The sequence below is a fragment of the Schistocerca gregaria genome, chromosome X, assembly GCF_023897955.1.
Source record: "Schistocerca gregaria isolate iqSchGreg1 chromosome X, iqSchGreg1.2, whole genome shotgun sequence".
Taxonomy (NCBI): Eukaryota; Metazoa; Arthropoda; class Insecta; order Orthoptera; family Acrididae; genus Schistocerca; species Schistocerca gregaria.
The window spans coordinates 698520707-698548545 of NC_064931.1; the positions used below are offsets into that span (position 1 = coordinate 698520707).

Sequence of the window (27839 nt, forward strand, 5' to 3'; positions counted from 1 at the left end):
CAACACCTGTATGAAATCCAGACGGACATGGGTGTTGCAGTGCATCATTCAGACCAGCTTCGACCGCGTGTGCCGACAACGCCTGTTCCGGATGCCGCTACACCACCTTCGGCTCTACCTGACGGTCGGGATACCGAAATCTCTCATTACTCACAATGCAGTCCTCTCACAATCATATCGGTGCCGGCACAAGAATTGATGCCAACAGGAGACGTGCCCATGCAGGAAAAAGATGATCATCTGTCGGAGCAACTCTACTCGCCTCCTTCTACTACGGACGCAGACACATCGCCCATGTCTCCTGTTACAACAACCGGGCTTGCTGCAATGGGCAGATTGGTGCATGGGGCCACATCAGATTCGACCCCCCCCCCCCTCCCCGTCTCCTGTCATCTCGACCCATCATCATCAGGGATACTTCCGTCCGTATGGGAAGCCACCTCCTTGAGACTTTATAGCCAGTCAAACAACACCTATGTACATTAGCAATCTACAGGCCACCTCCGTCAAGTCCTGTGCGAAAAATTGAAAGGGGGGAACAGTTTTGTGACTCGCCAATCTTTCAAAGTGCTGCTGCGCAGTTACACACGCCCTCTACATGCGGCGCTGTCTGCCAGCCATGCAGCAGCAGCGCCACCTAAGCGGCCAGCCAGCCAGTGACCGCTAGACTTGGAGTTAGTTATGATTTGACTGTTAAAGTGTACACACATCTTACTCTTTTTACTTGATCTGTGACTTTCATGTATTGCGTCTTCCTTGAAATATATTTTTTCAGCTTGAAGTTATAACAGTGTGTATGAAAATATTTCTGACTTGCATTAGAACCGTTATGTTGCAGTGTCATATATGAAGTTTGTGATAAGTGAACATACAAATAAAGAGTGTTGAATCTATAAAGACAGCATTATACTTCAGTCTCATCATTAAAAAAAAATAAACAACCTATATTTTTATTATCAGTACTTTCAATGGAAGCAAACCCCTAGATGCAGATGCCACATATGAGGACATGCTGAAATGTAATGTCTCTGAATATTTTTATTGAAAACAGCTTATACCTTCTAAAATAAAACAAATGTTATTAACATTCTACATCTTTATTTTTCTTGTGCCTACAAATTTATTCTCAACATACCCATCCTGGCCACAAACACATTTCTCCCAATCATCAACCAGTTTGTTGATGCTGTTACTGTAGAATAACTGACTGTGTTGATGGAGCCACAATCTCACCTCAGCTTGTGTGACATCATCAGTATCAAATTGATGTCTCCAAAGGTGTTCGTTAAGTTTGGAAAACAGATGAGAATTTGATGGGGTCAAGTTGTACCTGTATGGAGAATGATTGATGACAATGAATCCAAGGTGTCAGACTGCTGCAGATGTCACTAGGCTCATGTGTGGTCTGAAATTATCATGCGGAAGGAGAGGGTGCTGCATGTGTGGATGAACTCTTGAAATTTGGAGCTCGATTACAGCATGCTGCATCTTATTCATCGAGATAGTTATGTTACACACCACAATATTAAAGCCTGCAACTGAGAGTACTCTAGTGGCAGATGGCTGCAAATATGCAGACATGAATAACAAAGATGTAGAATGTTAATAATGCTTGTTTTATTTAAAAAGCTTTAAGAGTTTTCATATAAAAATTTGCAGACATTTCTTTTCAGCATGCCCTCATACAAGATAAGTAGTAGTAAAACTTACTTCCTTATAATAATAAAACATATATAGCAAAAAAAGCAACTGGCACTAAAATTGCATGAATAAATTAATTTTATATCTATATCTATATTTGGTTAACATGTTAATGAAACAGGATGCTTCACATAACATGCATCTGGATTATACTTACATCAAAACAGAAAATATAAAACTACACATTTACTTGAGTCTCTCTCTCTCTCTCTCTCTCTCTCTCTCTCTCTCTCTCTCTCTCTGGTTCTGTCAAAATATCTGTATACATTCACTTGAGGATATGGCAACCTACATTCAAGTAACAATCGCTTTCCAATACCAATAATTTTTAATATTGTTGTGTGAGATTAGGTTATATTGTTAATAAAATCAAGTTACTATCACATGCAACTTTAATTGATTAAAAGAAAAACTAGTGTCATTTTTCATGATTTTGTCAAATGGGTACCTTTTAGTAAATTATTATATTTGGTGTGGGAATCAATTTTTGTTAGCAGTTACACCCATACACCAAATACGACTTTATCGTACTTGTCGGGCCACGGTATTGCCATATACTGCTGCCACCATCTTCCAGCCACATATGCGACGTAGAAGCCCAGTACAAATGACAGTGGAATCAGATTTATGAATGTGTCACAGTAAACAACCATCTTCTCAAATACTCTGTAACACACAGAAATAAAACACATATATTACTCACATTTACCTGACATTATAATAAAATTTGTTAAATAAAATATCAGGTACATTCTAATTTAAAATGTGTGAAAATTAATTCACATTTAATATGTACTCAGTACCCATCACTTGTAAATACCTGCTGGACTAGTCTCTGGACAATTTGCACAATCAACCAGTGACACACTGAATGAACATGGATGTCAAGGTAGAAGCAGTACCCACTGTTCAAGTTAGACCTACTGCACAATCAAAGTGACAGTTTTGCAGGAGTTATTCTGCTAAAAATTATGCTAGGACAGTGTGGCAGATATGTCATTACCTCTGTCAGTTGAATAGCCCTTAAAATATAGCTAAGCCAAGAGAGATAAATTCCTACATTTGAAATGTGATTGAAAATGATACCTAATGTCTGCCTAAATTTTAAAAATTAACATTGGGACAGAGGGATACTAATTAATGCATTCATGTTATTGTTTTTGCTCTATTCTTGAAAATGGAAACATGATGGTGCTGTGACAAATTTAAGCACACTATATCTGAAAGATGATATTCTATGCCATGAAATTACAAACATAGAGCCACATATGCCATTTGTTTGAAAAATTCTTAGCAAAAAGAACTTAAGTCATTATTCTAAAGTCATTCATTCAGTTTTTGTGCTTTCCTATTTTGTCAGACAAATGTACAAGATTCCTAACAGATGTATTAGTTCACAAATCTGCTTTTGGGTTGAAAATCAGATGTTCTTACGCTGCACCCACACAACAACTTGTGGTAGCTGTACACTTCCTTGTTAAATGTTCGCTTTTAGTCATGCGTATTTGATTTTGTCACTTTCTCAATCAAAGGATGTGTTCTCAGAGGCCCTAGTTCCTTTATCCTAGTTCCTTTATGGCTAACATTTCCTAGTAATTTACTTTCCTGTTCCCAGGATGAGATTTTCGCTCTGCAGCAGAGTGTGGACTTCCTAGCAGATTAAAGCTGTGTGCTGGACCAAGACTTGAACTCAGGACCTTTGCCTTTTACAGGCAAATGCTCTACCAACTGAGCTACGCATGCATGACTTGTGACCCATCCTCACCTACAAATTGGAAAATTGCGCAGGTCGCACCAGTGTTCAAGAAGGGTAGTAGGAGTAATCCATTTAACTACAGACCTATATCATTGACGTCGGTTTGCAGTAGGGTTTTGGAGCATATACTGTATTCAAACATTATGAATCACCTCGAAGGGAACGATCTATTGACACGTAATCAGCATGGCTTCAGAAAACATCGCTCTTGTGCAACGCAGCTAGCTCTTTATTCGCACAAAGTAATAGCCGCTATCGACAGGGGATCTCAAGTTGATTCCGTATTTCTAGATTTCCGGAAAGCTTTTGACACCGTTCCTCATAAGCGACTTCTAATCAAGCTGCGGAGCTATGGGGTATCGTCTCAGTTGTGCGACTGGATTCGTGATTTCTTGTCAGGAAGGTCGCAGTTCGTAGTAATAGACGGCAAATCATCGAGTAAAACTGAAGTGATATCAGGTGTTCCCCAGGGAAGCGTCCTGGGACCTCTACTGTTCCTGATCTATATAAATGACCTGGGTGACAATCTGAGCAGTTCTCTTAGACTGTTCGCAGATGATGCTGTAATTTACCGTCTAGTAAGGTCATCCGAAGACCAGTATCAGTTGCAAAGCGATTTAGAAAAGATTGCTGTATGGTGTGTCAGGTGGCAGTTGACGCTAAATAACGAAAAGTGTGAGATGATCCACATGAGTTCCAAAAGAAATCCGTTGGAATTCGATTACTCGATAAATAGTACAATTCTCAAGGCTGTCAATTCAACTAAGTACCTGGGTGTTAAAAGTACGAATAACTTCAGTTGGAAGGACCACATAGATAATATTGTCGGGAAGGCGAGCCAAAGGTTGCGTTTCATTGGCAGGACACTTAGAAGTTGCAACAAGTCCACTAAAGAGACAGCTTACACTACACTCGTTCGTCCTCTGTTAGAATATTGCTGCGCGGTGTGGGATCCTTACCAGGTGGGATTGACGGAGGACATCAAAAGGGTGCAAAAAAGGGCAGCTCGTTTTGTATTATCACGTTATAGGGGAGAGAGTGTGGCAGATATGATGCACGAGTTGGGATGGAAGTCATTAAAGCATAGACGTTTTTCGTCACGGCGAGACCTTTTTACGAAATTTCAGTCACCAACTTTCTCTTCCGAATGCGAAAATATTTTGTTGAGCCCAACCTACATAGGTAGGAATGATCATCAAAATAAAATAAGAGAAATCAGAGCTCGAACAGAAAGATTTAGGTGTTCGTTTTTCCCGCTCGCTGTTCGGGAGTGGAATAGTAGAGAGATAGTATGATTGTGGTTCGATGAACCCTCTGCCAAGCACTTAAATGTGAATTGCAGAGTAGTCATGTAGATGTAGATGTAGATGAATACAAATTCAAAAACTCTAAAAACATATGTTTTGACAGAGCACAGAGAAGCTGTGTGACTGTGAAATTGTTGCATTCATTTGTTGCAGCTTACATGACAAACTTATGTTTTCATCATTTCCTTGGGAGTGATCACATTCATATGAACACCTATATTTGGCAAAGATGCCTATCTGACTGACTTAACAGCCATACAAATTAGGTGCATCGATAAGAGATTCTTATCATATGATACACATACTGACACTAGTGACATGCATGACACACCAGACACGTTTTGCAGTGGAGGATCTGGCTGACTTGTCACCTACTTATCAAATGTCTGTGGTTCCCATTCGAAAGTCACTTCCTTTCAGCTGCTAATAGAGTAGTTGTGCAGAATCAACTGTCATTTTAGGTCCCTACCTCACACTTCACCATTGAAAATGGATGTTACACCATGACATGGAGACAAATTTTAATAAAGTTAACAGTGAAAAAAGAAAAAAATGACAAGTGGGGTTTGAATACAGCTTGCCCACATAGCAGCGTAACACCTTAACCACTTAACAACTATGTCACTGGTGTTCTGGCTGCTCTATCTTGCATTTCTTGTTCTTGGATTATTCACTGCATCTATTCTGCCTTTTTTCACAGTCTTGGTCTACATTCAGTATTTGACAGCCTGTCCACTGGGCCCTCTTACCACCAAATCTGAGAGGGTGCAATGGGGAGTTTCCCTTGTGAGATGTGTGCTACCATGTATCATGCTTTATGCTGACCAAACAGGGATAAAAGTCAACCCCTGTGTGCTACCATCTGGTGACACTGACGTAAACTTCTCGTTGAGTTGCAAGGGCCAGCAGTGCACATGTTGAACCATGGGCATTGTTTGTTAAATCCATATGTATTTCACCCATAAGGCAATTACACCAGGTGAGTTACGCATGCACAAAAGCACAACTGAAGGTGTGCTGATGACCCTGTGCCAAGTTTTACAGAATCTAGAGCAGCTGTAGTGTGGTAGATTTAAGTATCTTTCAGACTGCATCATCTATGTCAGAATAAATAAATAAATAAATAAATAAATAAATAAATAAATAAATCTGCAAGGTGTCCAAAGTTAGGGTGTTCACATGCACTTGTGCTCTTACACAGCAGCCACCACTGTGCATACATACCACCAAAGGGTGCTAAATTGAGATGACCTTACCGCCTGCAACCCTGACTGGCTGTATGTCTTTTTAAGCAGTCACACTCGAAGCTCCATCCCTGACTAAGTGAATCTATAGATGCGTATCAACATTAGTATGGGAGATTACAGAGAGAAATTAATCAAGAGAGCATAATGCTACTAAGCATTACTGCATGTCACTGATTTATCAGATTATATCAGTATTCAAGATTATTTGTTACTATCAGGTTCAAAATGGTTCAAATGGCTCTGAGCACTATGGGACTTAACATAAGAGGTCATCAGTCCCCTAGAACTTAGAACTACTTAAACCTAACTAACCAAAGGACATAATACACATCCATGCCCCAGGCAGGATTCGAACCTGGGACCGTAGCGGTCGCGCGGTTCCAGACTGAAGCGCCTAGAACCGCTCGGTCACATCGGCCGGCTGTTACTATCAGGAACCTCACTCTCACTGTGTATAACTTAGCACCAATAAAGGACCTAAAGTATTTCAAAGTTATGTATATTTCAAATAGTAAATAATAAATATTGTAAATGAACTTGTTAATGCATTATCTTTTTTCTACTACCAACACACCGGACATCCATTAGTGACACAGATAGAAGTTAAACCCATGTATGCTAACCTCTTGCTCCTGCCTTTTGCTGATAATGTTTGCCACAAAAAATTGTTTTGGACAATGATTCACAATTTTCTTCATTGGTATTTCAGCAGTTTTCCCAACAAAACAGAATTAAACATATCTGACCAACCATATTCTCTTTTCAGTAACAGGGTAATCTGATCATTTCTATTGTTTTTTTTTTTTTTTTTTTTTTTTTTTTTTTTTTTTTTTTTTTTTTTTTTTCTTCAAGCATCTACTGTACTATGCCTGCTCATGATCCTTCACTATGAGAACTCTTGTGTGATCATTGCCAACATGCCCTGCTGCCTTTCTTTCTCCCTCGCCTCTCTGTTTCCAATGCTAACTTCATAACAAAGTTCTGCACAAAGAATAATGTTTTGTACTGTGTCTATAACAAGCCTCACAACTGAGAATGTGGGGCCATCACCCAGACATCTGGCTGTGCTTCTTATACCATTCACGGTGCTTTGGGCACCCATAAACTACACTAAAACCAACTTCATTTCCATGATCATAGTGATCTTGCAGTAGACTTTCATTTTTCAGACATGCTGCCTGCAACCCAGCCTGTTGCCTCTGAGCAGCCCTTGCCAGGCCCTGCCCACCTATGCCATTACTGCCACCTCTACAGCAACTCTACAGTCTACCTTCAGTTTTTCATCAGATGTTCCTGGGGGTTCACAAGACTAATGTCTAGATGCAGGTTGGTTGGTGCCACCTTCCATCATGCCATAACTAATAGCATCAACGGTACCACGGCTCAGATCTCCCCTTCATCATTGCCCACACCATTAATATGTGATGATGGCGCAACATTTTGGGGTGGGGTGGGGGGAGGATGAGGGTTGGGAAGGAATGTGGTAACCACAGTGTTTCTGTCAAACACAGCACCTTGTAAGTCTCGCACAGCTACACAAGTGATGCCAAATTTAAGTTTCGCTCCAGTGCACTGGTGGCTCACCCTTCCATCAATCACTGTCTCTGATGGGGTGTGCTGCTCATACATGCCACCAGAGGATGCTATATCACATAACCTCATTTCCTGTGACTGAGTGACCAGCATGTCTTTTTAAGCAGCCACTCTCAGAGCTCTGCCCTGATTCAGTGAATGTACAGACTTATATTAGGATTACAGTGGTATGGAAGACTGCAGTGAGAAATTACATCAAAATAGCACAGCACCACTAAGCTTACAACAGCTCAGTGACTTATTGGACTGTATCAACATTCAAGACTATTTGTTACAATCAAGAACAATACTTTTGTTGCATATAACCCAACACCAGTAAAAGACCTACTATATTTCAAAGTTAAGTATATCGCAGTTAGATTGTGTACATATTGTAAATAAAATTATTAATGTGTCATCATTTTGTAGGTGCATGATTGTCTTTATTATATCTTCATCAATATCACACTCCAGAAGCCACTTAATGATGTGTGATGGAGGGTACATCTAGTGCCAATAACTGATTCCTCTTTTCCTCTCCCACTCACAAATGATACATGGAAAGAATGATCATTCGTAAGTCACTGTATTAGCTCTAATTTCTTCAATTTTGTACTTCTGGTCATTTTGTAAGATATGTGTGGGAGGCAATAACATGTCTGATTGTTCTCAGAAAGGGCTCACTCGAAATTTCAATAGGAAACCTCTCAGTGATGGACAACACCTCTCTTGTGATATCTGGCACTGGAGTTTGTTGAGTATCTCTGTAATTCTCTCACCCAGCTTAAATGAACCTGTTTGATGTTGGATCTTCTCTCCCTCCTCTATCAGTCCTACCTGGTAAGAATCCCAGACTAATGGACAGTTTTCAAGAACTGGTTGAACAAGTGCCTTATAAGCCACTTCCTTCATGGATGAGTTACATTTCCCTAAGGTTCTCCCTATGAATCTCAATGTGGCATCTGCTTTTCCTACTATTTGTTTTACTTGGTCATTCCGCTTAAGGGTGATCTGGATAGTTACTTCCATATATTTTGTGGTAAATACTGTTTCCAGCAATTTGTCATCAATCATGTAGTTATACAGTAGTGGATTTCTCTTCCTAAGTAAGCACAATATGTTACATTTATTTATATTTGCGGTCAACAGCAAGAGATTGCACCATTCATGAAACCTCCGTAGGTCGTTCTGTAAGCTGATACTGTCATCTGACGTTTCTACTTTCTTATACACAGCCACATTATCTGTTAAAATTCTCAAAGAGCTTCCATTGTTTTCTACTAGGTCATTTATATACAATTGCAGAAAAAAATGGTATAGCCCTTTTAGAGGTTTCTAAGTCACTCAAGATTTATGTGGTGTACATGAAATGATTACATTTACAGATCAATAGTCCAAGTGGTTCTGAGGAACCAGGTGTCAATCCATGCTGAAACATCCATATTCATACATGGTGCAGCCTCCACAGGCAGCAGTGCAGGCATTGACTCTGCATCCAGTCAATTGTGCAGATGGTGAATACTGTTCTCGGATATGGAATGCAACACATGCTCGACCTGTTCATGTCGATCTGTAAGAGTTATTGGTTGATGAGTTGCACAAGCCTATCATATGTTACATTTACTTGATTGTAGACAAGTCCACAGTGTGTGCTGGACACGGAAGTTGCTGTATGTCTTGCAGAGCAGGATGAGTCTCATGGTCAGTGTGCCAGTACAAAGCATCACCTTTCTGTTGTAAGAATGGAAAAAGAATGGGTCTAACAACATTCTGCATGTACTGAGCACTAGGTAGCACCGCCCCCCTCCCCCCAGAAACATCTTCATCTACATGATTACTCTGCAATTCACATAAATGTGCTTGGCAGAGGGTTCATCGAATCACAATCATACTATCTCTCTACCATTCCACTCCCGAACATCGTGGGGGGAAAACGAACACCTAAACCTTTCTGTTCGAGCTCTGATTTCTATTATTTTATTTTGATGATCATTCCTACCTATGTAGGTTGCGCTCAGCAAAATATTTTCGCATTCGGAAGACAAAGTTGGTGACTGAAATTTCGTAAATAGATCTCGCCGCGACGAAAAATGTCTTTGCTTTAATGACTTCCATCCCAACTCGCGTATCATATCTGCCTCACTCTCTCCCCTATTACCTGATAATACAAAACGAGCTACCCTTTTTTGCACCCTTTCGATGTCCTCCGTCAATCCTACCTGGTAAGGATCCTACACCGTGCAGCAATATTCTAACAGGGGACGAACGAGTGTAGTGTAAGCTGTCTCTTTAGTGGACTTGTTGCATCTACTAAGTGTCATGCCAATGAAACGCAACCTTTGGTTCGCCTTCCCCACAATATTATCTATGTGGTCTTTCCAACTGAAGATGTTCGTAATTTTACACCCAGGTACTTGAGAATTGTACTATTTATCGAGTAATCGAATTCCAGCGGATTTCTTTTGGAACTCATGTGGATCACCTCACACTTTTCGTTATTTTGCGCCAACTGAAACCTGCCACACCATACAGCAATCTTTTCTAAATCGCTTTGCAACAGATACTGGTCTTCGGATGACCTTACTAGAAGGTAAATTACAGCATCATCTGCGAATAACCTAATAGAACTGCTCAGACTGTCACCCAGGTCATTTATATAGATCAGGAACAGCAGAGGTCCCAGGACGCTTCCCTGGGGAACATCTGATATCACTTCAGTTTTACTCGATGATGACATGGAAGGTCATTGATATACACAAGAAACAGTAAGGGCCTAAGATGGAACCTTGTGGGACCCTACATGTAATTAGTTCCCAGTTGGATTATGCCTGATAGTTTAATACATGTCTCTTTCCTAATAACACCCTTTGTTTCCTGCCAGAGATATATGAATGAGCCATTTTGCATCATTTCCTGTTACACTACAATATTCCAATTTAGTTAAAAGGATATTGTGATTTACACAGTCAAATGCCTCTGACAGATCACAAAATATCCCCGTTACCTGCAATTTTTTGTCTAATGAATAAGTACATTTTCACTGTAAGTGTAGATAGCCAGCTCAACATCAGAACCCTTTAGAAATACGAACTGTGACATTGACAGTACGTTATTTGTGATAAGATGGTTATAAAGCTGAATGTACATTACCCTTTCTAAAATTTTTGCGAATGCTGGCAAAAGTGATAGTATTTATTTATCTCTCTTCTTAAGCAGTGGCTTAACCTCAGCATGTTTCAACCACTCAGGAAATATTCCACTGATAAATGACTGGTTATGCAGATTGTTGAATATGTTACTTAACTCAGAATCACATTATTTAATTAACTTTGTTAATATGTCATCATACCCACTTGATGTTTTTGATTTTAAAGATTTTATGATGGACATTACCTCTGCTGGGGTAGTGAGGGTCAAATTCATATTATGGAAGTTACTTGAAATGCCTGGTCTGAGGTATCCCATGGCAACATCTACAGAACCTGACAACCCCATATTTTCAGTAACAGTTATAAAATGTTTGTTGAAAATTGCTGCAACACTATACACATCTGTCACCAATTTACCATTTACTCTTAATGCGATTTGCCTGTCTTCATGTCTGGTTCTACCAGTCTCCTCCTTCACTATATGCCATATTGTCTATTTTGTTATCTGGTATGACTATCTTTTCCTTGTAATATATTTGCTTTAATGCCCATATTACAATCTTTAATATTTTGCAGTATTTCTTGTAATCTGCTATAACATCAACATCAGAACTGTTTCAGATTGACAGATACAGTTTTCTTTTTGTTTTACAAGATACCTCTATTCCCTGAGTAATCCATTGTTTCTTTGTAGACTTTGCTCTAACCTTGGTTAGTTTTGAGGGAAACCAGTGTTCACTTTATTAGCAAAGGTATTATATTTTTCATTCATGCCATGAGGACTGTAAACATTACTCCAGTGAATGTAGCTGAGGATTGTCCTAAAATAATCAATTTTTTGGCTTAATGATTACCATCTTGAGTTCAGATTTAACAGATTTTATATCCTGTTCAGTATTAAGATTTAACAGAAGGAACTGCATGCAGGCCATTGACTATTGGTTTTGTAATATAATATTGTTCATTGGACTTTTCTATAAATATATTATCAATGGCTGTTTTTGAGCAATTGGCTACCCTAGTTGGGAACATTACAGTGGGAATTAAGTTGAATGATAGTGTTACTAACTCAAATACATTCTCAACCACTAGTTCTTTGTTTTTGGTTGTTAAATGGGCCAGTACAGGTTCAAGGTGGCTTATGAACAGATGAAAGTTACCTGCAGGTGCTTGGTGTACACTTAATATTATGAAGGATTTTTTATGAAATTCTACTTCTGTTCCACATGCTTCCATATGCTGTTCTTGGCAAAATTTATGAATGTCTATGTTATTAAATTTATGACAGTTCCTGATTAATGTGGCAGCTCCTCCTTTTCTCCATTTATTCTCTGCAAAAGTGAGATGTTAAGCCAAATCCTGAAACACTTAAAAGTTCTATACCAGTGGTCACATGATGTTCAGAGAGGCAGATTATGTCAGCTGGGTTTGAGGGATAATTCATGTATGCAAGCAATTAATTCATTAATTTTATTTCTCAGTCCTCGAATATTTTGATGCAATAAAGATAGCTGACATTTCACATTGACTGAGTTAAAATTGGGTAGAGATGAAATTTCTGCTGATTGTTGAACATTCTTAACCAACAGCTGTTTATGTTTATGTAATATGCTAGAATTATGTTTTTTTTTTTGTTTCTTTCTCAAAGTGAAGGTTTATCTCAGTCCTAACCTCTCTTAAAACCTGGTTTCTTTCTGTCCTCCCTACCCCAACATCCTCGTGGGTGTCAGTGCTGTATGGACATCCAGAACCTTGTCTATGGGCGTGAGGATTTTCATATGACCACTGATACCAGCATCATTGCACAACTGATGCAGCACGTCCAAATTGTTTGGCAATTCTCTGAAAAGACCATTCTGCCACTCCGAAGGCCACAACTGGAACTATTTCAAACTTGCTCACTTGGCTGTAGGTAGCACGGGTGCATCTCTGTGGCACGGTTGCCTACCTACTTCGCACATAAGCAGCACACTGAGACTTCTGGCTGTGAGCATTCCCTGCTAAAGATTAGACACATGTGGCACTCTGGTAGCTATGACACTACGCACCTCTTGACGGACGATTTTAAAACCATTATCAATACACCTACTATCCCCCAGGTGGCATAGGCTGACATTGGATCAAAACTGACGTTGTATTTTCAGGCGTACAAACTTTTTTTTCGGCAGTATGTGCTGTGTCCGAAAAAGACACAGCCAAGGCAAAAACACCACAGGTGCAAAGATGCGAGATGGTGGCAGTGCCATACAGACTCGCCCCTTGCGTGAGGTCCACCTGTCTGAGGATGAAGATATCGACTTCACCCCGGCCAAATGCCAGCCGAGTACAATACGCCAATGACCAGACGACAATGGACAGAAGTCTCCTCCGAAAGCAGAAGGGCAGATCTCGCTTACTTGGTTATAGATCATCGTCCAGGGCTGACTTAGACAGAGAACATCATTTAGTGAACTCTTAGAAAAGAACAGACAGTTGTTGTAAATTGCGTTTGCTATCTACTGTGACCTTTACCAACCATGCAGTGCTGCAGACAATCATTCAACAAGTCACAAAGAAAAGTAAACCTTTTTAACTAATTTGTGTGACTTTGCTGCTAATTTGTTGGAGTGTTGTAGACCCTTCTTTCTCCTATCCTGTTGCCTGATCCTTGGGACAGCTGCGTAATAGTGGCAGGGAGAAATTGTCTTAGCGATGTACTGCACCAAAAGCCGATACACGAACTCACAAACTCGGCCTACTGTATCAACAGTAGCAACTCGGTCTCCAGTCGCTGTACCGATGAGAGTTTACAAAACTGGCGACGAGGTGGCGGCGTCCCAAGCCAGAAGCAGTGGCAACAACGGCTGGCGTGAGCTTTGCTTCGAATTTGAAGTGTTCTTATTTGCCTTGTTTCTTCTAATCCAACACAACTTCTGTTCGTCTTGTGTTTTAATGGTTATTTTACGATTTACATTAATGTTTTCCTTGCTTTCTAGTTTACTCTTTCACATATGTGTATTTTATTGATTGAAAATAATAAGTAATTATTATCGTACAAGATCTTTACAGTAATGATTGACTGAAAGGAGCTGTTTAAAACATAGCGGGTTTTTTTTTGCACTATGCACATCAAATAAATGATATTTCTTTGTATAATATACATGACAGAGAGCACAATATAAAACAAAATTCAGCAGCATTTAAAGTTGTCACAGGTGATCTAAATATTCTGATTTGTATCAGGCATATTTTAGTAAAATGGTAAACCTTGGAGAAGAAAACTGATTATGTACTAGTGAGCGTTGCTTGATTATATTGTTTGTCAAGTGGAAACTTACATCATAATGCACTCTATGAAAAAAAAAAACATAGAAAACGACGCACCACGAACGAATTACCCAAACGAGACGGAAATCGGTAGATTAGATGTACATGTATGGACAAACAGATGGTTACAATTTCAGAAAACGACGCACCACGAACGAATTACCCAAACGGGACGGAAATCGGCAGGTGTGATGTACAAGTATGGACAAATAAATGGTAACAATTTCAGAAAAACTGGATGGTGTATTCAAGAGAAAGAGTCAGTAATGCATTGGTCCATCTCTGATCCTTATGCAAGCAGTTATTTGGCACGGTATTGATTGATAAAGTTGTTGGCTGTCCTCCTGAGGGATATGGTACCAAATTATGTCCAATTTTCGGATTAGATAGTCAAAATCGCGAGCTGGTTGGACGACCCTGTTGCTAATGCTCAAAAGATTCTCTATCGGGAAAAGATCGGGCGACATTACTGGCCAAGGTAGGGTTTGACAAGCAAGAAGACAAGCAGTAGAAACTCTCGCAGTGTGTGTGGATGGACAATATCTTGCTGAAATATAAGCCCAGGATGGCTTCCCATGAAGGTCAACAAAAAGAGGCGTTCAATATCGTCGACGTACTGATGTGCTATAAGGGTGCCGTGGATGACAACCAAAGAGGTCCTGCCATGAAATGAAATGACGCCACAGACTATTACTCCTGGCCGTCGGGTCATATAGTGGATCCCACCTACACAGCGAGGAATGTCATCGTAATGAAATCGCCTATTTTACCACATTTATAAAGTTGTACGTAGTATAAACCTGATATTTGCAACTCCTCTGTGCTGCTACCTTAAGAGACGTCGTACATGAGGACTCATTTGGTTACTTTAAAAGAATTCGGAAGTGAGCGGTCATCCTGTGGCAGAGGTAGAGAATGCTTTCAGCACTCCGTCATGAGCTAAAATGAGTTTATTATTCTAGAACTGTGATGAATAACGTGGCAGATATTAAGCTGATAAGAACTGATTTTTCTACGTGATGAAAGGATACTTAGAGGAAATATAGCGTTTGCTTTAGTGTTGTACAGGATTTTCACAGCACGTAACGATACTTAAGCGATGTGAAAACACGTGTCGTCAGATTTCTTCTGTCTTTGAAAACAGCTAGGACAAAAGGGAGGAATCTGCATGTAAGACATTCAGTGTGTACTGAAAAAATAATAGGCCCGTTTCGGATTGGGTAAAGTGGAGTTCTTAAACTGGGGAGTCTATTTTGGGGGAATATTTGCAGTTAGAACTGTATGTCCAAGTCGTGCCCGTTTGTCTAACGTTGTGCCACGGCAAGAGACAGGAATTATCACGGAAGGTCGGCGATCGGAAGCTGCAGCTTAAACGTGTGGCGAGCAGTACTTACAAAGAAAAGTTCTCGCTAGCCGGCTCTTCAGGTACAAAAAGATAGATGGCGCTGAACTAGAATGGAAGTGACTGGTCAATTTTTTCGTCTTGAGATGCCGTGTTCAAGTAAGATAATGATCAATAAATTAGGAAAAAATATCGTATGGTGCATTTCTCATGTTTCTATTGGCTAGGATGCCACCGGCGACTCGTAGATAAGTACCAGGTGACACAGAAAATCGGGAACATTTCCACAAGCCAATAAAACTAGAAGTGATGAAGGAAAGAAATTGCATGCGTAGTAATTGAAACCTTAAAAACTTGTCATTTACGAAACGTAGATGGCATTTATCACTTTTAAAAAATTGCGTCCTTTAGATGGCGTCCTCCTGTACGAATACATTCGTGAAATCTGCTGTTGAGATTCCTCACTGACCGCTGCAACGTCTCAGCTTGGATACTATGAATTGCATCCCGAATTCTCTGTTTTAACTCATCCAGTGTTCTTGGTCGAGTCGTGTAGACTTTGCTCTTGAGATAGCCCAAAAAAAAAAAAAATCACAAGTGGATAACTCTGGCGATTTAGGGGGCCAGGGAATGTTACCGAATCGTGAGATCACACGGTTGCCGAACAATTCTCGCACATATGCCACTGATTGCCGTGCAGTGTGTGACGTTGCTCCCTCCTGTTGAAACCAGGCTTCTTGAACGTTTGGAAAGTTGTTCAGTGGAGGTGTAACTAAAGTTCGTAACATCTCCAATTAACGATCGGCATTGATAGTTATTGCGTTTCCCTGTTCATTTGCGAAAAAATACGGTCCGATAATCCCATGTGATGAAACCCCTTACCACACTGTCACTTTACTAGCGTGTAAAGGCCACTCATGAACGTTATTAGGATTTGTGTTTGCCCAGTACGGGAGTTCTGTTTATTCACATAACCTGTGAGGTGAAAATGTGCCTCATCTGACATCCACAACTTGTTTCGAAACTCATCGCCATTGTTTGTTTTTGTTATCGTTTGTTGACAGATTCCTAATCGTAACTGGTAATCGTTGTCCTTCAATTGTTGCACGATCTGTAGTTTGTACGGATGAAATTTTAGATCAAAATGAAGAATTCTACGAACACTCTCCCGGGACATCCCAACCACTGCTGCTTACTTACGAATTGAGTGGGCTCCGTAAGACACACTTGCGTACGACATAAATGTTCGCTGGAGAACGCACACTTCTTGCTCGTTGTGTTGGTTTCTTCTTGAGGGCAGATCCAGTCTCTTCAACGTTATTAATCCAACATTTCATCGCGTGTCTCGACGGAACGGAATCATAACGTCCTAAATTATAAAAACGTCGAAACTCCCTCTGCAAGGCTACCAAACCGTCATTGTTTTATAAAACATTTTTGTGCCTAACGCATGCTGTAGTATCAATCGGCTAGTGTTAATCCTACAAATAACTTGCTTGTTACCACGGTTTATATACTATAGACTGATAGGGGTAAGTCTTCTATCCTATCCTGTCCTATTCTATCCTGTGCTTTGCGTTTGTTTTTGTGTGTGGTTTATTGTGCATTTGAGATCTCATCTGTATGTGTGCTGGTTTATCGTCAGCTTATTCTGCCTTCGAGACTTGTTCTGTGTGTGTGCATGTTCATCGTCACTGTCGCCACCTTCACCTCGTTGCTGTCTCGTCGCTGTTCAACCACAGCCGCTGCTGCAGCCGCCGCTGCAGCTGCGGCTGCCGCCTACGCTCTCGTCACCATCGCTACTGCCGCGGCCATCGAATTTGTGACCTGTCCATCAACTAGTAACTTCATTGCCAGCATGCCTTCCCCAACCACTACCACTGTTTACACCTGCCTCTCCCAATCCCCTACTACCATCACTTGGAGCACTTCCACCTGCCATCAGGCCTGTCCCCTTTCCTTGTCCTCTTCTCTCCAGGCACGCCATCCTCTCTAGTGCCCTCTTCAGACTAACACAAGCACCAGCATCATCCAGGACAGCGACAACACCAGAACTGCCACCACCACATGTTGATCCACTGACACGGTCACTGTCGACTCAGCCAGATGTTTCCACAACAGGTTCTTGGGCTGTGGTACCCTATTCGTCCAAACCCCCTTCCAAGCAATCCTGTCACCAGCCCCCCCCACTGTTGTGCCAACCACACCCTCCCTATCTACATTCAGTCCACAGCCTATGGTCTAGTGGCTAGCGTTGATGCCTCTGGATCACAGGGTCCCGGGTTCGATTCCTGTCTGTGTTGTCCTCATCATTTCATCATCATCATTCGTGACAATGGCTAGATTGGAGTGTGTAAGAAATTGGACTGTGAAAAAATTTGGGACTCTGTACGGGTGCTGAAGATCGTGCAGTTGAGCGCCGCACAAACCAAACATCATCATCATTACCTATACCCAGCCGGAAGACCGTCAAATGCATCAGCACTGATGCTGCTACCTTCCCTGATCCCAAAAAAGACGCCTAAACAAACGGAAAGCTCAGACTTTGTGGACTGCCTGGCCATTTCGTCTGCCACTACATCTACAGAACAGCATACCTCTCTCCTCTCCCATCCTAACTTTAACTTCCTTAAATCCAAAATCCTCCTTCTCGAAATCGAAAAATATATCCCCTCCTTACCCATCATTCAAACCATCTCTAGAAGAGACTCTATCCTCATTTAATCCCATGACAAAGAATTCTACGCCAAACTTCTCCAGAAGATCCTCTGTGTCACTTTCAGTCCTTATGCACACCTTACACCCAGACCAAGAAACCACAGCCTTCTCGCCGCATCCCCCCCACCCACCCCACCCTCATCACTGTGATCAAAGTGGTCGACCCTGAGACTATAATGGAGGAGTTGGAGTCTGACCTCAACTCTCATCCTGAGCTCAAAGTTTGGAAGGCGCTCCCATATCTCTGACGATTCTGTCCCAACCTTCAAAGTCCATATCTTCACCCAATCCCCATCCACAATTGATCATCTTCTCCACCATGGGGCCCTGATCTAAGAACAATGACACATCGTGGAGCCATCCAAATCCTGTCCTCAACCCTACCGCTGCCAAAGATGCCTAATGCATGATAACCATGTAACCACTGGCTGCAAAACCCCTCCCACCTGCCCCCATTGTAAGTTCCACCATTTCCTCAAGCAATGTTCTAATTTCTCTTCGCCTCCATCATGTAACTTGCCCCACCTGACCTATTCTTCCAAGTCCAAGGCTCAACCTCCACCTTCCAAACCTGAGGTGACAGTTCCGATCAGACTTTTTGACAACCCCCTCCATCCCAACAACTCCCTCCATCCGCCTCCCATAGCAAAAGACATAATCCTCTTTATGGCCACAGTTCTTCAAAAGATTCCAGAGGCCACATGCCCTACCCCAAATTTCCCTTGCTGCCCACTCTGCCTTCCATCTCAACACCAGCCACCTATTTTCACAACCAGGTCCACTTTCTTCTCACATGTCTCGACACTCTAGATTAAATTCACCTGAGCCACCCATCCCCACTACCACCCCCCCCCTCTCTCTCTCCCTAATCATGGTGCAACAGCAGTATAATATCCTATTCCACAATATCCACTCCTTTTCAGCCAACGAACACCTCTTCATACACACACTCTCCTAATGCCATATTGATGCCTCCATCCCGAATGAAGCCTTCCTCCAACCTCATCTTACTATCTGCACTTCGCCATACATCCTCCACTGACCTGAGGTGGAGTTGCTGTTGACCACTATAAGAACCCTCCCCCCCCCCCCCCTTCTCCGTTCTTCTACAACACCTCTACAACACTCCTATCAAACACCTTATTCTCACTCTCTTCCTCAAAACCGTAACTGTTACCTGTGCTACTATCTATATCTGACCACACCATCCTATCCCATACTACTTCCTCACCCACATAGACAATACCTTTTCAACCGATATTATTGCTGCTGATCTTAATGTCCACAGCCAGTCCCATGTTGAACTCCTGTGGTGGCATTAGTTTACTGAATCCCTCCTTGGTGATGTAGTCCCTCTCCCATAACATACCTGCCCTAAAAGCAATTCCGTTCCTGATGTTATCCTCACTTCTCCTAACCCTCTTGGGCACATTACTGCAGCAATCCTCGATCCTACTGGAAGTGTCCATCTTCCTGTTCCACTCACTATCCCCTCCCCTGCACACCCTACCCATGCTCGCACTCATCCTTCCTCTTTCAAAGAAATTCAGGACTGCTCTCATACCAACTGGGATGCCTGCACGGAATTCAATGCTACCAGACTCGGCTGCCATTGCTTACCCATGACATCCACCATGCGTCCACCTACCTACAACAAACCTTGTCAAACGCCATAACTCACCACATTCCGACGAAACCCGTCTGTCCACACCGCCCCACATTCCCTCCACATGCCCCCTACTCCTCTGTGAATCGTGTCGCCTTTGCCAATCCTTCCTGCAAGCCTGTGGCCGAGAAAAACTTACACGCCACTGACAAGTTGAGTGACAACTCCTCATCTTGCTGACTGCAAAGAAACGCCAAACAGGCACAAACCTCGAGGCCACACTGCGCATAAGCCCTTTCAGGAACTGGAAGGCATTTCACCAGCTTACTGGCAACAGCCCTGCTCCCTCCTACCCCCTTCTTCATGATAATCACCGTCTCCCCAACAACCTGCACAAAGCCATCCACTTTGCATCCTACCTCTCTGACACTTTCACCACCTCAGGTGACACCCACTTCGATTACTCGTTAGCCTCTACAGTCCACGAATATACCAATAATTCTCTCCCACTCCTCGCTCCTAGCTTCCAGTACCTCTAAAAAATCCCACAGACAGAACTCAGCACTCCAATAACAACATGGGACAGTCAACAAATACTCCATCACAAACGCACCACGGCTCCCCATCATGACTGTATCACCTACAGACACCTGAAAGAATGACCCCTCTCCTTCCTAGAAATCCTAGCTGTGCCCTTTATAACATAATCCTTCAGACAGGTTTCTATCTGAGCTATGCAAAACATCTCGAATCCTCCTCTTCCTCAAATCTAATAAACCTGCCACTGACATTTCCTCCTATCGACCTATCAGCCTCACCTCCATGTTAAGCAAGGTCCTTGAGTCCATTCTATACCGAAGTATTCACCTACACCTACACCTACACCTACAACAACACCTACCCATTCCTGTCCATCAAAGTGGCTTCTGTCCCTTCTGTCCCAACTTTTCCTCTGAAGATTAACTCCTACACTTTACTCATCTCCTCTCCCACCAAATCAGCAACCGAAAATACGCCATTTTTGTCTCCCTAGATCCTGAGAAAGCTTATGAGTGCGTATGGAATTCAAGGGGCCTCTTTAAGCGCCAGACCTATGCCCTTCCCATAAATTATGTCCACCTCGGCGCCTCCTTTCCCTCTAAACGCCTATCTTATGATCTTATGTCGCCATCAACAACATCAAAGATCGTATCTTCCATCCCACTGTAGGTGTACCCCAAGGTTCTGTCTTCCTACCTCTCCTGCATGTCCTCTACACTGCCAATATGCCCAGGCCCCCTCCTCCTGCTCATCTCCTGCAGTATAACGATGACACGCCCTTCCATACCCTCTGCCCTACCCTCCAGAAATCTCAACGGTCCCTCCAGCCACATCTCAATCTGTTCACCTCCTGTTACAACCAGTGGCTCCTCAAAATCAACCCCACCAAAACGTGCTCAAATATTATAGGGCAAACCATGCACAGCCTCCATCCACACGACTTACCATTTACGAGCATCCTATTCAGTTAACACGATAAAATACCTCAGACTAACACTTGATCGCTGACTATCATGGAAGCCCCAACTACTAAACATTCAACAGAAAGCCCACAATAGACTGAAATTTGTAAAACCAGTAATCGCCCAGGTATGGGGATTGCATCCTTCCACAACATTGCCCACCTATAAATCGCTGATTCGAAGCATCATCTGCTATGGTAATGTGGCATGGACTTCCTCTCCTCCCTTCTTTTATCAAGCCCTACGGATCCTCGAATGCCATGTACTCCAACTAGTCTTGTGAATCTGCTTATTCTCTATCACTCACATCCACTACCAACTTATAAAATTTCCCTCCCTCTAATTCCATCATGAAAATCTCCTATCCTACGTTACCCACAAATGTGACACAACCTACCCATTAGTTTCCCCATGCTCACTGCTCCTGATAGACTGCCACGCCTCTACCACCACTTTCCCCCTACGTTACACCTCCACACACTCCACATCTTTTCCAAATGAAACTTCAATCGCCTTTTCTTTCCTGACCATGAAATCTGCCCTGATATATACCTATCTTACCAGATCTCATAGAACCCATGGCACCTCCCCCAGTCAGGACCCCTTCCTTTCAACTCTTCTCCACTCACATTCTAATCCGTTGTCCAAAATGACATCCCTCTTCACTCTCCCAAATTCCTCCTCTATCCATCCACTCGCACACACACCATCTTATACAATATCCCAACTGCTTCATCTCCGTGGTATCCCATTCCCTGGCGGTCTAGGCCCACTCATTACTTCAGATCGGCTTTTTATTTATGCTCCTGTCCCTCTGTCTTTTATCGTACGTGAACTTTAATCAACTAATCTGCCTTTTATATTTCAAGTTATGTGACTTTATCTATACGTTTTTATTGTCTCAAACACTCATTTTGTCAACTGCCATGTAGAATTTTACACCATATTTTAAACTTTTTGCTGTCATATGCTGCCCATATGGAGCGAGGGAAACGAAATGAAAATAAAGAAAAAAATAGTCTCAGTGGGACAGTGGGTCGCTGTTCTAATATTATTATCCATCTTCCAGCAGCTATTCACTTGCAGATTGACAGAAGGCTACTCCCCTGCACTTCAATGATTGCATTCTGTCCTGTTATTGGATTTTCCCGCCATTTTTGAATTACTCGCCAACAGCAAGAGGAACGTTAAACTACACCAGTACTCTGGGTCGGCCATTTTCCATTGTGATGCCATACACTGTGTCAGTATTACAAAGATGATGAAACAAAGAGAGCACCCTACATCCTTCCACACGAGCGTTATGCAAATTGAATTTCTATAAATGAAAAATATATTATTATTAATTTTTATTATGTATTCTGCAATTCAATGTAACTGACATTTGAATGTACCGCCAAAATACGAATTTACCACGAAATTTTGAATTTCCTGCAGTTTTGTAAATTTCCCACTAGTAGGTATGTGCCCCCCTCCCACCTCATGAAGCATGGACATTGCCATTGGCGGAGAGGCTTGATGCCTCATCGACACACATAGCTGTACCGTAGGTGCAACCACAACGGATAGGTGTCTGTTGAGAGGCCAGACAAACGTGTGTTTCCTGAAGGAACCTCCTCAGTAGTTGCAGGAGTGGTCGAGCGGTTCTAGGCGCTACAGTCTGGAACCGCGCGACCGCTACGGTCTCAGGTCCGAATCCTGCCTCGGGCATGTATGTGTGTGATGTCATTAGGTTAGTTAGGTTTAAGTAGTTCTAAGTTCTAGGGGACCGATGACGTCAGATGTTAAGTCCCATAGTGCTCAGAGCCATTTGAACCATTTGATGTCGTTATTAGGAGAAAGAAAACTGGCGTCCTACGGATCAGAGCGTGGAATTTCAGATCCCTTAATCGAGCAGATAGGTTAGAAAATTTAAAAAGGGGAATGGATAGGTGAGATTTAGATATATTGGGAATTAATGAAGTTCGGTGGCAGGAGGAACAAGACTTCTGGTTAGGTGAATAAAGGGTTATAAATACAAAATCAAATATGGGTGATACAGGAGTAGGTTTAATAATGAATAAAAAATAGGAACGCACGTAAGCTAATATGAACAGCATAGTGAACGCATTATTGTAGTCAACATAGAATTTGTCATACATAAGAGAGGTAATAATGGCAAGGTGTTGGAGGAACCTTCTTAGAGTTCCATGGACTGCAAAGAGAACCAACAGATCAATATTGGAGCAAATAAACCCAGATTTCTCCCTGGAAGGTCTAATGTTAAAACAAAAGTGGACCTACTTTGGACACACAATGCGAAGGCATGCCTCGCTGGAAAAAACATTAAAGCTGGGGAAGATTGAAGGAACTAGAAGAAGAGGACGTCAGAGGACGAGATGGGTCGATGGCATCACAGAAGCAATGTGTTCCAACCAGGAAGGTCTACGGGAGAAAGTGCAAGACAGGAAAAAGTGGCTTGATTTGGTTCATGGGGTCACGAAGAGTCGGAACCAACTAAACGAATAGAGAGTGAGAGAGAGAGAGAGAGAGAGAGCGAGAGAGAGAGAGAGAGAGAGAGGTCGCAGGGCAGTCCAATAGCTAAATGGTTTTGCGATTGTACCCTGAAACCAACACAGGCCTCGCTCTCCGATTTCCAACAAAGAGAGTCAGGTAAAACTCGCCATAGAGTTGTCTATTTAGGACATTCAGGTACATGTGAATGATCCAGTATGTGGAGAGCCCTTGCATATCCGCCTTTCATAGGATATAGATGATAAAAGAGCCATTGTTCAAATGGTTCAAATGGCTCTGAGCACTATGGGACTCAACTGCTGTGGTCATTAGTCCCCTAGAACTTAGAACTACTTAAACCCAACTAACCTAAGGACATCACACACATCCATGCCCAAGGCAGGATTCGAACCTGCGATCGCAGCAGTCGCACGGTTCCGGACTGCGCGCCTAGAACCGCGAGACCACCGCGGCCGGCTGAGCCATTGTTAATGTCCAAAATAAAGACCAGTTCTGCTTTCGGTGGGTATTTCTGACTTGCAAAAGAAATTATAAAAACGGTTCAAATGGCTCTGAGCACTATGGATTTCTGGGGTCTTCAGTCCTCTAGAACTTAGAACTACTTAAACCTAACTAACCTAAGGACAACACACACATCCATGCCCGAGGTAGGATTCGAACCTGCGACCGTAGCGGTCGCGCGGCTCCAGACTGTAGCGCCTATAGCCGCTCGGCCACTCCGGCCGGCTAAAAGAAAATATAGGATACATCCTGAGCGCTCAGAACAATACTATGTGGATGTACAGATGGCTCTGAGCACTATGGGACTAAACATCTGAGGTCATTAGTCTCCTAGAACTTAGAACTACTTGAACCTAACTCACCTAAGGACATCACATACATCCAAGCCCGAGGCAGGATTCGAACCTGCGACCGTAGCGGTCACGCGGTTCCAGACTGAAGCGCCTAGAACCACTCGGCCACAACGACCGGCAATACCATGTGGATATTAGTCGATGTTATAAAGATGACGGTATGAAATTCCCATGAGCCCTCACGATATTGGTAAATTTGAGAGGCGGAATACCTGTACATCTATTCATACATGTACCCTGAGTGAATGCAAGTCAGATGATGGTGTTGTTGCACATATGATCATTGGACCTTTCTCGAAGTCACTGGTCGGTGAGCGAAACATGCAGATTTTTTGTTGGTCTCCAAGGGTGACAGACGACATTATTGCTGGGTCAAAAGCATGTCCCACCTTCTCTCCTGGCAAATGCCAAAGCATCATGGCACACAGCATTTTTACACAAGGTGCCTCAACTCGCTTACTAAGAGTGAGAGCTTAACAGAGTATCAGGTAGACTGCTCTACCAAGGACCCGAAAAAGTTGAAATGCATTCTGAGGAGGATAAAATCTTAGAGTTTAAGAATTTCCTCCGCAAGGAGCGAGTACTCTTTGGTGTATACCCCGACTCTGAATGCCTTCTCGCTCCTGTGACAGGCCTCTCGTCCCTCATAGAACGGCACACATTTTTTCAGCCACTCATCAAGCTGTATGCTCGTACGATTCAAGTTTTAATCTTTTCGATTTGTACATTGGGGAGAAATCTGACCCCGAAAAACTTGCAAGGAAGGTTCACTCTATCTATGACAACATCGTTCCATGACTGAAATCCACGAGGATAAATTACTATACAAGAATGCAGTTGATTGTTATATTCATGAGCATCCGCTGAAGCGGAAACACCCCATAAGGATCACTGCCATCTAATTGACAAATTCCACAGTGCTGCACAAAATGCATGCAACTGAAACTACCCACTTCTGGAAGACAGTCCTGTTTTCATACACATTTTAATCGGGAATGACACGACTGTCTGAGATTCATGCAGGCACCACTACAGATGATTGGTGAAACGATGCATCAGAGGGACTTATGCATCACTTAAGTTGAATTTTCTTAAGATGGTGCTACGTTTCAGCTCGCAACGAAGAAAGGGGGTTTCCCCAACGAATATCTGGATTCGTGGAAGGAAATCAACAAAACTATAGTGCCTGACACAAAAACATTCACTAGCAAACTTTCAGACAGCGCCATATCAGCTGTTGAGCATGGGCATCTGGTGAGTGTGTGGCAAGAGTTGGACATCCCTCATTTAAAGGGATAGGCGGAACTTTACATGGAAAGGCTGCAGCAGCCGGCCGAGACATACGAAGGAAGTAACCGATCTTGTGACTTTTAAGAGTTCCTAACAAGGAGCTAATTTTATAATATCATCGGTGTGCTTCAATAGTTTACTTCCTTTACTTTCTGTGCGTTAATTTAATATATAATAGCCACAATTCTCGCGTTTTCGTTTGTGTCGGAAAGTAAACTGATCTTTTGACACATTACAAGTTCCTAATCAGGGGCAAATTATTTTGTTTCACATGAGTCCTTCGGTGGATAGGTATTTGAATCTCTGCGTATTGATCTGCGTTTTCGTCAGTGTCTACACTGGAGTTCTGCAGCACATGCCGGAAGTCCGTTTATCTGGATAATTTAGTTTTCCACGGTATTTAGTATGGACAGGGACTGTGACTGTTGTGTGCGGATGTGAGCCGAGTTGGTGACACTTCACTCTCAACTGCAGGCTGTGATGGCTTCAGTTACACTGCTTCAGGCTGCAGTGGATGGGCACCACTGTTGTGGGGCGGCCGCGAGGATGCAACAAATGTCCAGCACGCCCGAGTCCTCCGATCGGTCCTCACTGGTAGCCAGCCCAGTTACTGCTCGCGATGATGGTGGAACCTGTGGTCGAGTGGGAGGTCGCTCCATGGCGTAGCAGGCAGTGAAAGACTTCCCAGGCGGCCGCTCGTAAGGCCTCTCCGGTTTCTCTGACAAACAGGCTCCATGTGCTGTCTGGCTGACACTGTCGCTGAGCGAGATGCTGTCGCCCGTCCTGTTTCAGAGGAAACCACTCAGCCTTCAAGATCTGGACAATCACAGAGGGTAGGATTATTGATATGTGGGAGCTTCAACGTTAGGCGCGTTATGGGGCACCTTAGGGACATGGCTGCCAAGAAGGGGGAGAAAACCGATGTGCAGCGCGTTTGCATACGAGATGGAGTCATCCCAGATATGGAACGGGTCCTCCCGGATGCCATGAAGAGCACAGGGTGCAGGTGGTGGCTCACGTCGGTACCAATGATGTGTGGATCAGAAGAGATTCTCTCTGGTTTCGACCGGCTAACAGAAGTGATACAGCCTGCCAGCCTTGCTTTCGAGATGACCATTTGCAGCATAGTCGACAGGATCGATTGCGGACTTCTGGTACAACGCCTAGTGAAGGGTCTGAATCAGAGGTTCAGACGCTTCTGCGGCCGTGTAGGCTGCAGATTCCTCGACTTGAGCCAAAGGATAGTTGGGTTTCGGGTTCCGCTGAATAGGTCAGGAGTCCATTAAACCAGGAGGCGGCTACACGGTAAGCAGGGGCTGTGTTGCGTGGACTGGGCGGCTTTTTAGGTTAGTGGGTCCTGGGAAAACACAAAATGGGCCTTAGTAGCAAACGATGAAGGCCGAACACAGGAAGAACGAAGATACAAGAACCAACAGTAAAACCGTTGTAAAATGTCATAGCTGTGTTGTGAAAGTACCAGAGCTCCAAGCGCTAATAGAAAGCACTGATGCTTAAATCGTCATAGGCACTGAAAGCCGGGGATGAGCTCAGCCGAAAATTTCAATATCTTGATGTAACAGTGTGAGATACAAGCGCTGCATCGTTGGAAGAGGTACAGAAGCGAGCGAATGTGCCGGGCTTACCCCAGTTCATTACTACCAGCACCACGCCATCATACCGCCCTTGTGCACAACATACAGGGTGGTCGGATATTCCCGTTACAGACTTGTAGGACTTGTAGAGGGGAGTGAGTACATCGTATTTTGAATAGGAACCCATGTCCGGAAACGTCATCCTACGAGACTACAGAGCGTCAAAGTTATAGGTGTGGGCGTCTGTAAATGTACGTATACACGGGGTGATTCCGTGATGATGTTACAGACTTTCTAGGATGATGGAGAACGATAAATGTATTAATTTGAAGTAGGGGTCCCTCTACCGGAAACGAACGAGTCGAAAGCTATAAACAAAAACC

The 27839-nt window shown here is 42.8% G+C and overlaps 1 protein-coding gene across 5 annotated transcripts in view; it reads right to left on the bottom strand.

The window, feature by feature from the left end:
• The window catches only part of LOC126299489 (bestrophin-2-like), a 612660-nt gene that overhangs the window by 283757 nt on the left and 301064 nt on the right, over positions 1 to 27839 (bottom strand). For 4 of the 5 annotated variants that reach the window (XM_049991427.1, XM_049991431.1, XM_049991430.1 and 1 more), the window contains exon 3: positions 2233 to 2367. In XM_049991427.1, coding sequence (XP_049847384.1) covers positions 2233 to 2367 — 135 coding nt within the window. Of the gene's footprint in view, positions 1 to 2149; positions 2183 to 2232; positions 2368 to 27839 lie in introns of those variants that run through there. The other variant, XM_049991429.1, reaches the window with a different exon arrangement.